The sequence below is a fragment of the Euleptes europaea genome, chromosome 11 (genome assembly GCF_029931775.1).
Source record: "Euleptes europaea isolate rEulEur1 chromosome 11, rEulEur1.hap1, whole genome shotgun sequence".
Taxonomy (NCBI): Eukaryota; Metazoa; Chordata; class Lepidosauria; order Squamata; family Sphaerodactylidae; genus Euleptes; species Euleptes europaea.
The window spans coordinates 10,408,070-10,423,859 of record NC_079322.1 but is presented as its reverse complement, the minus strand read 5'-3'; the positions used below and the strand labels follow the sequence as shown (position 1 = coordinate 10,423,859).

The window sequence follows — 15,790 nt, the reverse complement described above, 5'->3', positions numbered from 1 at the left end:
GCCCCAGGTGGGAGCAAGGAAACCCGGGTAGAGTGTTCCTGGCTGGAGCCCTGGAGGGTTTGTCTGATCACTGGTGTCTTCCCCTGGGAACGTTGGACGAGTACCCTGACGACCCTACTCTGCTGCAAGACACCCTTGCTGAGGCACTACGGACTGACGCAGAGATCAATTGCCTAGTTGTCCTTATTCGAGTTCAGTGGCGTCGCCTTGCTGAAACGACCCCCTGGACGACCCACAACGCAGATCAAAGTGCCCAGCACGACCTCCGGACACTGGATAGTTTGTTGGAGGAAGTTCAGCTGGCGCAGGAGGATTAGCGACATTGACCCGTTTGTTAGTGGGATTAACCTTACACGAGATGCAACAGGAGTCGGCGGCGGCCCCGATCCGCCCTGTGTGCGGCTCTCCCTGCGGGAGGAGGGGGTCCCGATGTCAACCGTTCCCGATCCCAATGTGTGCCTGAAGGAGGCACAGGATGTGGCGGCCCGGACGGCTTTTCAATTTGTGGGACTGACCTCTGCCACGGTGGCCGAGATCGCGAAACGACTAACTCCAGAGTTTGGACCGGATGCAGCTGCTCTGGCAGTCTGGGTTCAACTGTTGTTGGACCAAAATTCCTCTGAGCTCCTTCTGCTTCTGGAGCAAGAGGCCCTCCCGATCGTCACAACGGCGATCGCCGTTAAGCTCAAGACCGACCAAACGCTCACCGATCGGAAGCGAGCCAAGGAACAGTTGCGGGCCGCAGTTGCGGCTGCAGCTCAGACACTGGCCGATCTGAACAAGGCTGAGGAGCTACGTTTGGCTCAAACGGCCAACGCTCAAAGCAGCGCGACAACGGCAGCGGATGTGTGTCTCAAAGAAAGCACAGGGTTCGGATTATTCCCGTTTTCCCCGACCTATGGCCCGCCTCGAGACGTGCAACGCGCACATCGGCTCGCTGGTCGCCGGGTCGAACCGGATTACTTGGATGAGGAGGACTTATACTATGAGAAGTCTCACTGGGCTACTGGCCTCCGAATCAGCCAGGCCTGAAATACTGGGGGAACTGGGGACGAAATGCGTCTCTTACGGGGCCAGAACCTGAACCTGACGGATCGTCTGGCCCATCTGCAGGACCAAATGGAGCTCCTAATGCGAGAAAACGAACGTTTACAGCGAGCTCAAATGCCCCCAGTTCGACCGATGCCAATGCAAATGATCAGTTTATTTTTATTCAAAATACAAAAAACCTATTAAAAGTACAGTTAATAAGACAAGCAAGGTTTACCATGTTAATGTAACGCAACAAACTTCTGCTCAGGTGCCACCTGGCACTCAAACACAAATACACAGCAAGACTGCATCAGAAGCATATTAGGCAGAGACACCACCAGAGACAAGCACAGTCCTCTTTAAGATGCAACAAAGCCTCCTAGCAGACCCGTGGGAGCAGACAGCAGCTTCCACAATGGCCGCTTGCCTTAGGGCAGCCATTTCTTAGAGAAATTCAACTGGGACGTCGTCTCCCACTGCGCTTTCCCCCCCCTAAGGATTCCACACAAATTCTAGATTTTTTAATCCAATTTTAACAAAGATGAACTGGCTGAAAAAAATAAAATGAAGCAGGGACGCGCATTCTCCACTCAACAGGAATGATCAGAGCTAGACCCCCTCCCGCCATGGCTGCCACAGGAAAGCCGCAGTGGGAAAATTACATGTGATAAGAAGAGTATGAAATCAAGAGCGGAATGATGTACTCAAAAGAGTCTCCAGTTCCAGAATTTTGCCTTCTCTTGCAGATATGTAGCTGTCCACTATTTTCGCGAGGTTTTCATGGTACTTCTCCAAGCCAACCCTCATGTTAAGATAGATCTCCTTAGGTGAAGAGAGAGGGGAGGAAAAAGTCAGGAACTTATTCAGAGTAAGGCATAAGTTGGGCATCCCAACAAGTCTCCATATTCTTCAACCCATTCACGTTTCTTTTTCCAAAACCCAAAGATGCGATAACAGCTTTTTGCATATGGTAAACTCACCAGACCTTTCATCTAAATGAGCAGAGAATGGCTAAGAGTTGAGCATGTTCTGCAACTGCTTGGGCCACAGCTTTAATAGAATCTTACGTAATGGAGCCTTGCCATTCTCATCCCTACTACACCCCTCCAAATTCATGCAAGGGCCCTTATACACCCCGCAAGGCAGAACTCTGCAGTGACAAGAGTTACTGCTTGTGTCATGAATGGAAGTCCCTGTGCCACTGGCAGCCTGCCCATTCCTTGGCCCAAGGCTGAAGAGTGGAGTGGCCTGCAGGCCTTGGAGCAGCTCCTCTCCCAAGGGCTAGGGCCTTTCTGTAAACTTTATTGCTGGGCCTACATTTCCCAGACACCCTACTAGCCCAGGGTTAGGCCTGATGAAATGGGAGGAGAAAGGTTAGCCAATCGCTGATGAGACGGCAGAGCTCTGAGAGAGCATTTAAGACAGCACAGGGAGGGAGGTGGTTCCCACACCCAAGGAGGGCAAGACTGACCTAAAGGGGACCAGGCATTCCATCAGAAGTCCAGTAAAACAGTCATGTTAAGCTTGAAGGTTTTCCACCTGGCTTCTTCCCATGGGAGTTTTGCCTTGTATGTTTAAAGCATGCTTAACTTACATTAATTCTTCTCCATTTTCTTACTTAATGGTTACAGTGTCTAGTTAACAGTCTTCTCCATTCATTCTGCCTGAGTCCTTCAGGCCTCATACTCTGCCTTACTGCAGGGTGGGCCCTGACTGAAGAGAGATGTACTGGGGTGTGTGCCTTCTGGGCCCTTTCCCATCAAGCCCTTGAACCAAAGTGGTGTCAGTCAGCCAAGGCTCTTGATTGCATGCGGACAGAAGGGAAGGAAAGGGTTGTGGGGCTGGAGGGCTCCTTGAAAGGGACTTCACATTCACAAGCCCTGCACGGCCTCACCCCTTCCAAAGGTTGCGGGTCAGATCTAATTACTGCCGGGTCCAAGGGCGCCGTTGTGCCAGGACCACGAAACGTAATCCTCCTGCTCCGACATCACTTCCTAATCTCCAGATCATGGCCCAATTTGTGTTTCTTGCCATGCAGGAAAGCCTTAATGGCATACTGACAATTGTATCAGTCTCATTCATGCATTCGTTAGGGTGAGAAACATGTTCATGGCCGTGAGAGTCTGGGGTGGGTTTCCACTAGCAAAAGAACAAACATCAAGTGTCCCATGGTTTTCTCTTCATGGCTATGCCAGATCAGACCTAAAAGGGGTTTTGAAAGTGCCCCTTGCCAGAGCTCTGAACAACCCTGTCGGTGCTCTACTTTCCTAGCACTCCACGGAGCAAAAGCCACATCACGGCTACCTTGGCCTTTCTGTGTGTTTTTAAGTCGGACCATGTCCTATTCCCAGGGAGCGTTTCCAAGAACGCATTGGATCTGTTCACTCACTCACCTGTGCTTTCGATTTCTCCCTTGCAATGTTGTCATTCAGCTGCTGAATCGCTGCTTTGAGTTGCTTGATTTCAGTGTGAACGGAGGTCAGCTTCTCACAAACAGCCCCTCTTTTTTCCTGAAACTTGTTGCAATACCTGGAGAACGAGAAGTCCGTAATGATAAGCACTGCTGCTCCCAAATATTTCATCCTCTTGGCAAATGCCAGATTATATTTTCTAGGCTTTGCCTGGGTCTTACTCTTGAAACGAGAACTGATACCAAGTTGTTCTACATATGGATAACAGATTGTTACCCAAATGGCCTACCTCTGGGTAACCTTTCACACTTGGGGTATCCCCCTTACATGTTAGGAGTACCCCCAACATGTATCCAGATAAAATTAAATTAGAATCCACTGGCTATGTATACCGAGGTTCAGAGCCCAACGTCACCCAGCTGGCTTCGTGTGTAGGAGTGGGGAAACAAATCCAGTTCACTAGATTAGCCTCCGCCACTCATGTGGAGGAGTGGGGAATCAAACCCGGTTCTCCAGATCAGAGTCCATCGCTCCAAACCACCGCTCTTAACCACTACACCATGCTGGCTGGAGGTGAGAGAGACTGAGGAGATGACACTCCAAGCTTTTGCTGTTACGGTAGTCACAAAAGAATGGAGAAGGCAGGTATTTGTCTCTTCCCTCAAAGCATGGGGATCTCAGCACCACCTCTTTAGCTAGAACACAACATACAGCATTACAGATCCACTGTCTTTGACCTTCATTCAACACACTCTGTAAGCAAAGAAAACTGGGATTATTTTTCCACCCAAAAGGACCGTTTCACTTGCTCACACTCATCCCTTTTGGCCACCACCTTTCCCATCCCTCCCCTTGCCTCGGTCATTATCTAAATTTAGGCTGGAAGCTCCCAGTCTTTCGCCCGCGCTACTGTCAAGTGTCACACACACCAGTGGCATAATAATAAATTGATATATATTTTTAAACCAGCCATCACGCCAACAGGAACAACTTCCTCGTCAACACGGACCCTGCAGCTGCAGAGATACAGCCAAGCACCTTCCATTTGTCTTATTTTTGATGTACGTTTATATTTTTGGTCAACCACCCTGAGATTTCTCTGATAAAAATGGGCAGGCTGCAAAATACACCTCCACATGATCATTTCTTTTGTTGCCAACCCCACTGTATACTTTAAGCCAGGGGTCCACCACTTTTTTTGATCCTGCTGGCACCTTTAGAACTTTGACACAGGGCGGTGGGCACAGCCACAAAATGGCTGCCACAAGAGGGAGCAACATTACATATAACCCTCTGTTTAACAGGATGCCTTTTAATCTGCACAGCCAGTCAGAAGTCTGGGCAGAAGTCCTACCTAGCCTCGCCCATTTTGTAAAAGCACTTGGCAGGCACCAGGAAAGGTGGGCACCATGGCGCCTACAGGCACCATGTTGGGGAACCCTGCTTTAAGCACTATGGATGGGTTGGTTTCCCCACTCCTCCACATGCAACCTGCTGGGTGACATTGGGCTAGTCACAGTTCTCTCTGAGTTCTCTCAGCCCCACCTACCTCACAGGGTGTCTGTTGTGGGGAGGGGGAGGTGATTGTAAGCTTTTATACCCAAATAGCGTATTACACCCATTTCTTGGAAGGGACCAGAAGACTGTTCCAAGGGCTACTTTTGAAGTTACATTTAAATTGCTTTATGAAGTAAGTAAGATAAAGACATATGCCAGTTGAGTCATACTCTGTTATCGCCTGCTTGCGCTGCTCCGTATCCTCGCGTATCTTCTTTATTTTGATTTCGGTAGTGGTGAGCTTTTCCCGTTTGGTAGTAACCAGCCTCTTCAAGGACATCTCTTCCGTCTTGGAACTCCTGAATCCACTTGTGCTGCTTTCAATCCGGTGCTCCAGGGCTCGGATCTTGAACGAGAACATTTTGTAAGACATGTCAGAAGTGGATTATGGAGAGGAAAAACGTCTTCTCTGCACAACAACCTACCACAGAGGTGAAGAGATGCACTTATCTGGCCAGCTCCAAAACGAATAGCATCCTTTACGAGAGTCAGAGCCCTACTTTGCAAAACAAAGAAGAATTCAGACCAAATAAACCCTAGCAAACAGGAAGAGATGCTGCACGTTCAAGCAGACTCAGATTTCTTTCATGAAGCTGTTAGACTTTGAGCTGTATGGTAATTAATCCTTTTCCTCAGTTGCCTTGGGCACCATTTGGTGGAAAGCCAGGTTAGAAATTTTAGCTCTCTATTGTATTAATGGGGAGGGGAGCTGTAATGGTCACGGGGTTAATCTTCAGCAGATGCTAAGAGACAAGGAGTGGGCGGAGCCAAAAGGCTCACTCTGACAGTTCTGATGGATTGGAAGATTGGTAACCTGCGGGAGAAGAAGCTGTGAACGACTCCGAGAACCTGAGGGTTCGGTTTGGCCTAAGCTGTGGAAAAACACAACCTGTGGCGTGACAGGATTGAGATTGGGAGAAGAAGGCCCCTTTCTCAGGTCACAGAGAGAGAATAGGCTCTAGAGGAGGAGCTATTCCAATTACAGGGGTCTGTGAAGGGATTACTGCCACTGGTGTGGGATAGTTCGGTAGTGAGAACAAGAGAGAGTCAAGGAGGATTATCCATACTTCCAAGTTCTCTGGGAAAGAGAGGTTTTTAAACTCTACCGTTCCTGGTAGCTTAGCAGCAGAGTCTGGCAAAGGAACATCTATGGGAAAATCTAAGTAAGCTGTGAACCATAACCAAGAAATGTGATTTTGAACCATCTAAGCAATCTGTCCATCTCTGAAGTGAATCTTGTAAATGTATATATCTGGTTTTGGTGTTTTCCCTCTAATACCAATTTTCCTAAAAGTCCATCTTTTGAACACTCTTTAATAAATTCCCCTGTTATCTTCGTTAACTTTAAGAAGCCTCTGGTGTCGTATTTCTTATCCGAGATAAAATAAGCTGGGGGCTGGAGAAGGAGAAAAATAAGCTCCACATAACACCCTCTGGCTAACAGAAAGTAAGGCGATCCCCCCCCCATCCCTCCCTCAGCACCAAAAACTGGTTACTGGGAGCTGGAAGATAGTAGAAAGAAGGAGGCTCGTCATAGGAGCTCACAAAGGATCACCAGGGGCAGGAGGCAATTTGGGAGCCCTCTTGCCACTCAAAAACCTCCCCCTTCAGGATTCTACGCTCTCCAGTGCTTGAACTGGCCAGCCCTCCCCCCTTTTCCTTTGACACACCATTACTGTCAACATTAGGGGTGTGTATTTGGATACTTCTGATCTGAAACAGTGCCCCAAATTTCCCTGTGTAGTTTAGGATCAGAACTACCCATAACAAAGCCAGGCTGAGGCAACATTTCAGAAATACCCAAATGAACACGCCTAGTCTACAATCTGTTCGCAGTCTTTATGGAGCCCACTTTTTAAAATTGAGAGCCGGGTTGGCATAGTGGTTAAGAGCAGCAGACTCTAATCAGGAAAACTGGGCTGGTTTCCCCACTCCTCCACATGAAGTCTCCACATGAAGCCTTAGGCTAGTCACAGTTCTCTCTGGACTCTCTCAGCCCCACCTATCTCACAAGGTGTCTCCTGTGGGGAAGGGAAGGCAACTGTAAGCCGCTTTGAGATTCCTTAAAAGGCAGAGAAAAAGTGGGGCATAAAAACCAACTCTTTCTCTTCTTTTAAATGTTTTATAAATTAACTAAAGTTGTAGTTTTGCAAATCTGGGGTGTCCCCTGAGTAGGTAAAGACTCCTGCCTTTTTCATTGTCCCTTAGGAGCCAGCCTTTTTACTATTGGATATAGTGATCTCTTATTGCCAGGCAGTTTTAGATTAGCAGAATTCTGCATTCTGCTGGCTTTTGAGAAACCATTTCAATACACAGGTATTACCAAAATTGCATGTATGTTTTACATTTGCTTGGAATGTCTTTTGGTAAGAGGTGATGTGAATATGAATATATATATGAATATAAGCCAGCATGAACTGGTATTTACTACAGTGCCAGAGAAGCATACAAAGCAATTCACAGCTTTGCACTGCACTTTACATTTCTGCTCATACTTGCTCTTGAGTGCACAAAGCATATATATCCTGCAACAGAAATACCAACCCAGCAACTGGACATCAAAATCCAAGGGCACTTCCTCTGCCATGGTCTTGTGCTTAAGAGTGTCAGACTAGGATCTGGGAGATCCAGATTCGAATCCCCACTGTGCCATGCAACCTTGCAAGGTCACCTTGGGCCAGTCACACACGCCCAACCTAAGATACCTCACAGGGTGGTTGATGCAGGGATTGAACAGAGGGGAGAACAATATCATAAGCTGCTTCGGGTCATCTTTTGGGAGAAAAGAGGGATATAAGTCTATCAATAAATAAGTTGCTGAGCACATTGTGGGACTGCTCTAAGGCCCAGCAGAGTACTCTTCTAGCATTGATTGCTAAATTCTGGCTTCCTGGTTCTCACCCAAGGCGTAAAATAAAAGAGTTGGAAGGGACCTCCAGGATCATCTAGGCCAACCCCCTGCACAATGCAGGAAATTCACAGCTGTCTCCCCCCCCACACCCTGAGTAACCCCAACTTCATGTCCAGAAGATGGCCACTGACATAGTGTGGTGCTTACACCAGGAGACCGTGCCCCAAGGGTTTGAAGAGCAGCTATTTTGTAGCTCAAGTTAGGAGATGCGAAAGACAAACCTCTGCCAGTGTAGCGGCCTGCTTATCCACATTTGCTCCCTGGGTTCGCATTTTCTCCTGATACATCTGAATCTCCGCCTGACAGGATGGCAGCATCTCCACCAAATCTCTGTAGACTTCATACTTCTGAATAACTTCATGCTTGAACAAACAAACAAGGAATTTTTAGTATTATGGGCAATTTTTACATAAAGCGGATAATTAAATCTCAAGATTTGTCATGTTCCTCAATATCACGTGAGAGAAAAGTTGCATGATGAACATTTTCTGATCAGGACCAGAGCAAAGACTGCACATGGCTGCCTGAACAGTTGGGGTTTGATGTTTACTCTACAATTCATCTGGTGTTCTTCTCAGAAGCATGCAATGCAACTCATCGGCAAGTTAGAAAGTCCCAAAATTCAGAGCATTAAATGAAAAATAATAGCACCAGCACTAGCATAAGCGAGCATGTAGTACCCTTCATTTTACTCATAAGAAAAGCCCTGCTGGATCAGACCCAGGCCCATCAAGTCCAGCAGTCTGTTCACACAGGGGCCAACCAGGTGCCTCTAGGAAGCCCACAAACAAGACTACTGCAGCAGCATGGTCCTGCCTGTGTTCCACAGCACCTAATATAATAGGCATGCTCCTCTGATACTGGAGAGAATAAGTATGCATCATGACCAGTATGCATTTTACTCAAAAAGGCTTCAAGCAACTCTCGTGTTTGCAAATAATTTTGTGTTTACATGACCGCAAGCAATCCTTTGGCACTGTGCGCCACAAGCTATTGCAATTTCTACCAAAGTGGATGAATTCCAGCAGAGGTCCCCAGCGTTGAGCGATACACTTGTTAATCTCCGTGAGCTAGCCCATTTTTGTGCAATGCTGTCTCACTCACATGACACGTGAAGCTGCCTTATACTGAGTCAGACCCTTGGTCCATCAAAGTCAGTATTGTCTACTCAGACCAGCAGCAGCTCTCCAGGGTCTCAGGCAGAGGTCTTTCACATCACCTACTTGCCTAGTCCCTTTAACTGGTGATGCCGTGGATTGAACCTGGGACCTTCTGCATGCCAAGCAGATGCTCTACCACTGAGCCACAGCCCCTTCCCACACGCAGGAAAACAATCCCTGGCAAACTGAAGCGCTTAAGCATTTGGAGAAAGAACAGTGCCGATCTACACTTTTCTAGCATATAAGAGAGGTCTCTAAACTTCCATTTTTCAACGGACACCCAATTAGCAACTGTTAAATTCACCTGAGCAAGGTTGTCAAAGATAGGACATAAGTTAAGATCTGAGCAAGATCTGATAAGATCTGAACAAGGCTGTCAAAGATAGGACATTTTGGAGGACTTTCATTCATAGGGTCGCCATGAGTCGGAAGCAACTTGACGGCACTTCACACACACACACACAAATTCACCTGAGCTAAAAGACCATGATCTCATAGACCATGAGACCATGGTCTCATAGACCATTTTTCCCCTGGAAAAAGAGCCACCATATGGGTTTCAGCTTAACTTCAATTATACAGTGAAGATTCTTTTATTGTGGTGGCAGCTGCTGCCACAGCAACTTTTTTTAAAAATCTGCACAGCCAATCAGATCTCCAAAGGCCAATAAGAAGCTCTGCTGGGCAAAGGCTGACCCACTTTCTAAAAACACTTGGTGGGCACCAGGAAAGATGTCTGTGGGTGCCCTGGGGAACCCTGGCCGGGGCTATAGAATCTATGACATGCTGTTCTGGTTTGCATCAGAAAATGATCTTCCAGAATGGAAAGAATGAGGCACGGGTGATATAAAACTCCTGAAGCCCAAAGAGAAGGGGACTGTTTGCCTTTTGATGAGGAGAGATAAAACCATAAAGATCTGTGCAAATCATTATGTTATGCCTATAATGGAGCTGAAGCCAAATGCGGGCAGTGACAGGGCCTGGGTGTGGAACACACATGCTGACTTCGCAGGTGAGAGCCCCAAGCCAGAACTTCTGGCAATTCAGTTTTTAAATGCAGAAAATGCACAGAAATTCAAGGCAAAATTTGACGAATGTAGCAATGAAGTTGATAAGAAGTTAAAGAAAGCAGGAGCAGACAAAAATGATAGCGCAGATAAAGCTGCTACGAAATTAGAATAATTTTCTGTAAAGGAAGAGCAGAGAACTTGAGAAGAAAGAAATGAAGGAGGAAACGGAACAAAAACAATAAATCATCTTGAGCCTTGTATTTATTTTTATTTTTCTTAACTTTTAATTTTTTTTACAAGGGACTTTATATAAAGAACTGTATTCCAACACTGGAAATTTTTTTTCCCTAAGCTTTTGCACTTTTTTTGAAGAGGTCTTCAGAAAAATTCATTCCCCAGCCATGAAAATGTACTGTGCTAAACTTTCTTTTCCATAGTGAAAAAACTTATAGTCATCCAAGAGAGTGAATAAAGCTTTAAAAAATGAAGGGGGGCTGGGAAGAATCTATGACATGCTAGCAGTATACAGGAAGGGAAAGCAAGCCCACTGAAATGAGATGCAGGGTGACACAAGACAATGGGCTCGAGTAGTGGAGACGGCAAAACCTGCCAGCACCCTAGGCTCCAGGCCCTTCTTGGCCAATGAGGAAACATTAGGAAATAACAAACCACGAGGCATCCAGATGGCCTGAAAAGCAGGCATCCTGTTTGTTAGGGGACATAAAGCCAGTGCTGCGCTAAGTGTGTCAGGCCAGATCTGCGAGAGCCGGGTTCGAATCCCCACTCCGCCATGAAAGCTTGCAGGGTGATCTTAGGCTGATCACATGCTCCCAGTCTAGCCTACCTCACAGGGATTTTGTGAGGATAAAATGGAGACGAGGAGAACAGAGTAAACTGCTTTGGATCTCCATTGGGGAGAAAGAGAAAAAGATCCACAAACTTACCAGTACTGAAACCTTTAATGGCATAAAATTCACAAGTCAGACAATAAAAATATTGCATAAGCCAAACTGTTACAGTTATAGAACAGCCTTCACCTCTGAGTTTCAGCAAAGCGTGCTTTTATAACACTCTGCGAGAATCTGGCCACTTTCACCATTATAGTGGAAGAACTATTATTCAGGAGAAAGGACACCTTAGCAGAATCAGAAAGTCCAGTCTTGTTTGCCAAGATGGGAGTTAAAAATTTGGACCGAGTTTCTGTATAGTAAGAACAGTAAAAAAAAAAAAAAAAGTGTGTAAGATAGTTTCAATATGACTCCTCCCACAGGAGGAAGTCCTAGCAGAATGAGGTAGACTTTGAAATCTCCCGTACAGAACTGCAGATGGCAAGACATTGAATCTCACGAGGGAAAAGGCACTGCGTTGCTACGGGGCTTGCATAGTAGCGAAATATGGGGCTAGTTGACCTCCTTCTAAAGAGATGCCCAGACGAAGGGGGGAGCAAGTTTTATTTGCAGCACTATTAAGATTTTGGTGTTATAGATCCACAAACTTAAAGCTGTAAAAAGTCTGGCTATACTGGGATTTTTAAGAAGGATGTAGCACTTGGTTTCTCTCAAGCAAATATAAATACCTAAACACCAGAAACAGATAAAAGAAATGTATTTATTATTTGTGTGGAACGTGCGTTTGTGAAGCTGGCTCGATGGCTGCTGAGGAAATCAAGCGCAAAGGAAGTGACTGTATGCCTCACCTTGTCCTTCTTGATCTTCTGGAGAGCCTCCTTCAAGCGTTCTTTGCAGCTGGTCAGCTCCTCCGGAGACTCCGTGATCTTGGACTTCAGTTGCTCCTGTTCTTCTTTCAGCTCGCAGATGGTGCGTTTTAGCTCGTTCTAATTAACAAGAGTGAATGCAGAAACGTGGTTGATGCCGAGGCAACTTTCAATCCAGTACGAATCCGAGGGTCCGTAAGCCAGCCTTTTGACCAGTTTTTAAAATCTTCAAATAAGGAAATGCCACTAGCAGCTAAGCTTCCTGTTTCTGCCCTAGCAGAGGAATGCAACAAGCGGCAGCTTTAATTTGCTCCGATTTCCCAAATACTAGAACGAAAAGGGCACACAGGGCTCTCTCAGCACCTGCTGCCTTATAGGGACTGCCCTACTCAATACTACACAGATTGTCAGCACTCTGTCGAGCAAACCTTAGCAAATTGACTGTAAAATAACCTGAAGATTACACACTATTCCAGGAGGCATACGGTCGCCTGCCATTTTTGCTAGTGTCTCAATACCTGGCAGAAAATCAACTTGAGCAGCTGAAATTTTTTGCTGGAGTAGGTAAAGTTCATAAGAACATAAGAAAAGCCCTGCTGGATCAGACCAAGGCCCATCAAGTCCAGAAGTCTGTTCACAAGGTAGCCAACCAGATGCCTCTAGGAAGCCCACAAACAAAATGACTGCAGCAGCATTATCCCGCCTGTGTTTCACAGCACCTAATGTAATGGGCATGCTCCTTTGATCCTGGAGAGAATAGGTATGCATCATGACTAGCATCCATTTTTAATAGCAGCCATAGATACTAGTAGCCCTCCATGAACCTGTCCACTCCCCTCTTAAAGCCTTCCAAGCTGGCAGCCATCACCACATCCTGGAGCAGGGAGTTGCACAATTTAATTATGTGTTGTGTGATGAAATACTTCCTTTTATCTCATTTGAACTCTCATTCTCCAACTTCAGCAGATGATGTCGTGGTCTGGTATTATGAGAGAGGGAGAAAAGCTTCTCCCTGTCCACTCTCTCCATACCATGCATAATTTTATAGACCTCTATCATATCTCCCCTTAATTGCCTTCTTTCTAAGCTAAACAGCCCTAAGCGTTACAACCGCTCCTCACAGGGCAGTTGCTCTAACCCTCTGATCATTTTGGTTGCTCTTTTCCTTCTCAAGTTCTGTAATATCCTTTTTTAGGAGTGGTGGCCAGAACTATACACAGTATTCCAACTGTGGTCTCACCATAGATTTAATTGCTCCGTTCCAAGAGTAGCAACCATCTTGCAACACAAAATGAAGTACTGAGTGCCATGAAAACATCTTTCTTACTGCATTTTCAAGTTTTCTGTGGCATGAGAAAATAACCAGGCAGCATTTGGAAGTCCCATGGCTGAACAGGGACATAAGATTCTAATCTCATCACAGATGCCAAATTTCTACATTTCCTATCACTATGCATATCTCCTAGTTCTAATCAAGCCAATTCTGTTTTGCTGTGTCCCACTGTATCTCAACTCCAATTGGCCCTTTTTTGAAATCCCTCTTCCATCTTCGGACCTAGATGATGGATCTTCATTTTCTTTTGTTATCTGACATAGTGAGTTTTGACTCACAAAAGCTCATACCTGGAAAAGTTTTGTTGATCTTTAAGGTGCTACTGTACTCAAACTTTGTTCTTCTCCTACACAATAGCTACCCACCTGAAAATATACTACATGGAGGCAGTTGAAGATGAATGTACATTCAGTTGTAACTTTCTACGTGCTAAGGTTATTCCAAAGGCTGAGATAAATTCCCCGTTGAGATAAACTTACCAGATTTTGGGTTTTTTCTGTAATTCTCATTCTCTTTTGGCCGATCACTTCTTGCAAAGCGCTCTAGTGGAAAGAACAACCGTTTGATAATTAAGGAAACCAGAAATTCGGCTTTTCATTTTAAGCTCCAGCAGAGCCTAGACCTTTGCCTGAAATTCTGTCTAGCCTGTGGCTATGCAGAAAACGGCACATTTCTCTATCTCAAAGATAGAGCTTTGCAGGCCACGGAGGTCACTTTTTAAGATTCAGAACACAAGTTTGCCACTTAAGACCAAGTTCTTAGAGAGCAAAACCAAAAGGGGTCTTGCATCTCAAGCAGATTCCCGCATGAGAAACACATACCGTTTTCTGCCGATATTCCTGGTTGAGCTTGTGTTGCAGCTGCTGAATATCTTGAGACAGCTCCCTGAACTCCTCTTGTTGATCAGTAGGAATAGTACTGGATGTGCAAGAGAGATGATGTTGGATTGTCAGAGTAAATATGCACAGACTTCTACTTATTAGGAATGCTGTGGATGCATCTATTTTACAAGCTTTAAAATTTCCTTTTAGCTGTGCAACTGTGGAGACAGGGTAGCCGAAACTTTAGATCACCTGATCCCCTTTTGTAAGAAATGGGAAGCAGGGAGAACCCGATGGATTTCGCCTATTTTAGCAAAGTGCGGTCTCCCGCTAAAACCTTGGATTTTACAATTTCTTTTATCAGAGCTACTCAGATACTGAGAAAGTACACCAGCTAGTGAAATACCTGGCACATGTAATAGCCCTAAAGCTATCAAAGAGCTCTGATAATGCAAGTTTACCCTGCACCACAAATGGATAAAATCTTTTATTACTTGTGTTTATTTTAAAATTGTTCATTTCTTTGTGTCTTCGTTTCTTTATGTTATGAATGCTTAAGACTTTGTCAATGAGCAATAAAGATTCAGAGATTCGTTTCACAAGCATTGGGGGTTGGATTCAAAGGCACTGTTCTGCTGAGAGCCTTCTCCAGTGCTGCAGAATAATGGTTTGGATCCAACCATGAAATAACATCCAAGAGTGTACTAAAAGCCAGGATTTTAGAGCCGGTGAATAAACAGGACTTGTTTTTGGTTGTATTTTTTTTAGGAGAGAGGCTTTACAGATCAGCAAACCTAAGCTCAACCAATTTCTAAGGGATCACTCACAATGGACAAAAACTGCAAGTTTAAGCAGGACCGGAAAGAGCCCGTAGCCGGCCCCTCTGCAATGGCACTACTCAGTTCCCAGAGGTGTCAGAGCCACCCAAGCCTCTCCATAGCACTAGAACCCCTTGGAATCAACAGGCTTAGCAGCCCACCCTAAGCCCATTGCTCACAGCCAGCTTGGTGTAGCGGTGAAGAGATGGACTCTAATCAGGAGAACTGGGGTTGATTCCCTGCTCCTCCACATGAGCCGCAGACTCTTAGGGGGTTACCGCACTTGTATTCCCAGCGATGTATTAAGAGTTTGAAAACGTTATAAAAAACATCACTTTAAAAGGGTTTTTGGATACCACGGCTTATAAATGGTTGGAAGACGTCTTCACATCTAAAGGGGCCAAACAAAGTGCGAACAGTATTTTTTATAACGTTTTCAAACTCTTAATACATCGGTGGGAATACATTGAAAACATTATAAAAAATACTGTTCGCACTTTCTAACTCTTAATACATCACTGGGAATACAAGTGCGGTAACCCCCTTAGTCTGGGGAACTGGGTTTTATTCCCCACTCCTACACACGAAGCCTTCTGAATGCTCTTGGGCAAGTCACAATTCTCTCCGAACATTCTCAGCTCCGCCTACTTCACAAAGGTGCCTGTTGCAAGGAGGGGTAGGAAAGGCAATTGTAAGCCGCTTTGAGGCTCCTTAAAGGTAGAGAAAAATGGGATATAAAAACCAACTCTTCTTCTCAGAGGATAGGAATTGCATGATAGGCTGTGCAGCACAGGTCAGCCAAGCACGTTCAGCTTGGCCGACCTCTGCTCACAAAGCTATTGCAGTGGCTTGCCCTTCCCCAGCTACCCCACCCACATCTCCCAGAGGGTACATCATAAAGAGAGAAGGGGCTTTTCCTTTGCCCCTGCCCACGCGGAGATCTTGTGTGGTGAGAGGAATATGGGAAGGGCTGTAAGGAAAGAAGTCTTCCCGGACACGCACTTTGGATGAGACAGATGTTCT

At 45.8% G+C, this 15,790-nt stretch overlaps 1 protein-coding gene and 1 pseudogene across 1 annotated transcript in view; one reads left to right on the top strand and one right to left on the bottom strand.

Moving 5' to 3' along the window:
* Positions 1-1,716: 1,716 nt before the first annotated feature.
* Positions 1,717-15,790, bottom strand: part of LOC130484851 (kinetochore protein Nuf2-like) — a 33,158-nt gene continuing 19,084 nt past the window's right edge. The window contains exons 7-13 of the mRNA XM_056857988.1: positions 13,950-14,046; positions 13,608-13,670; positions 11,778-11,915; positions 8,133-8,273; positions 5,171-5,346; positions 3,426-3,561; positions 1,717-1,854 (exon numbers count right to left, since the gene is read on the bottom strand). Of these exons, the coding sequence (XP_056713966.1) occupies positions 1,717-1,854; positions 3,426-3,561; positions 5,171-5,346; positions 8,133-8,273; positions 11,778-11,915; positions 13,608-13,670; positions 13,950-14,046 (889 nt within the window). The remainder of the gene's footprint in view (positions 1,855-3,425; positions 3,562-5,170; positions 5,347-8,132; positions 8,274-11,777; positions 11,916-13,607; positions 13,671-13,949; positions 14,047-15,790) is intronic.
* LOC130484389 (ran-specific GTPase-activating protein-like) lies at positions 9,804-10,323 on the top strand (annotated as a pseudogene).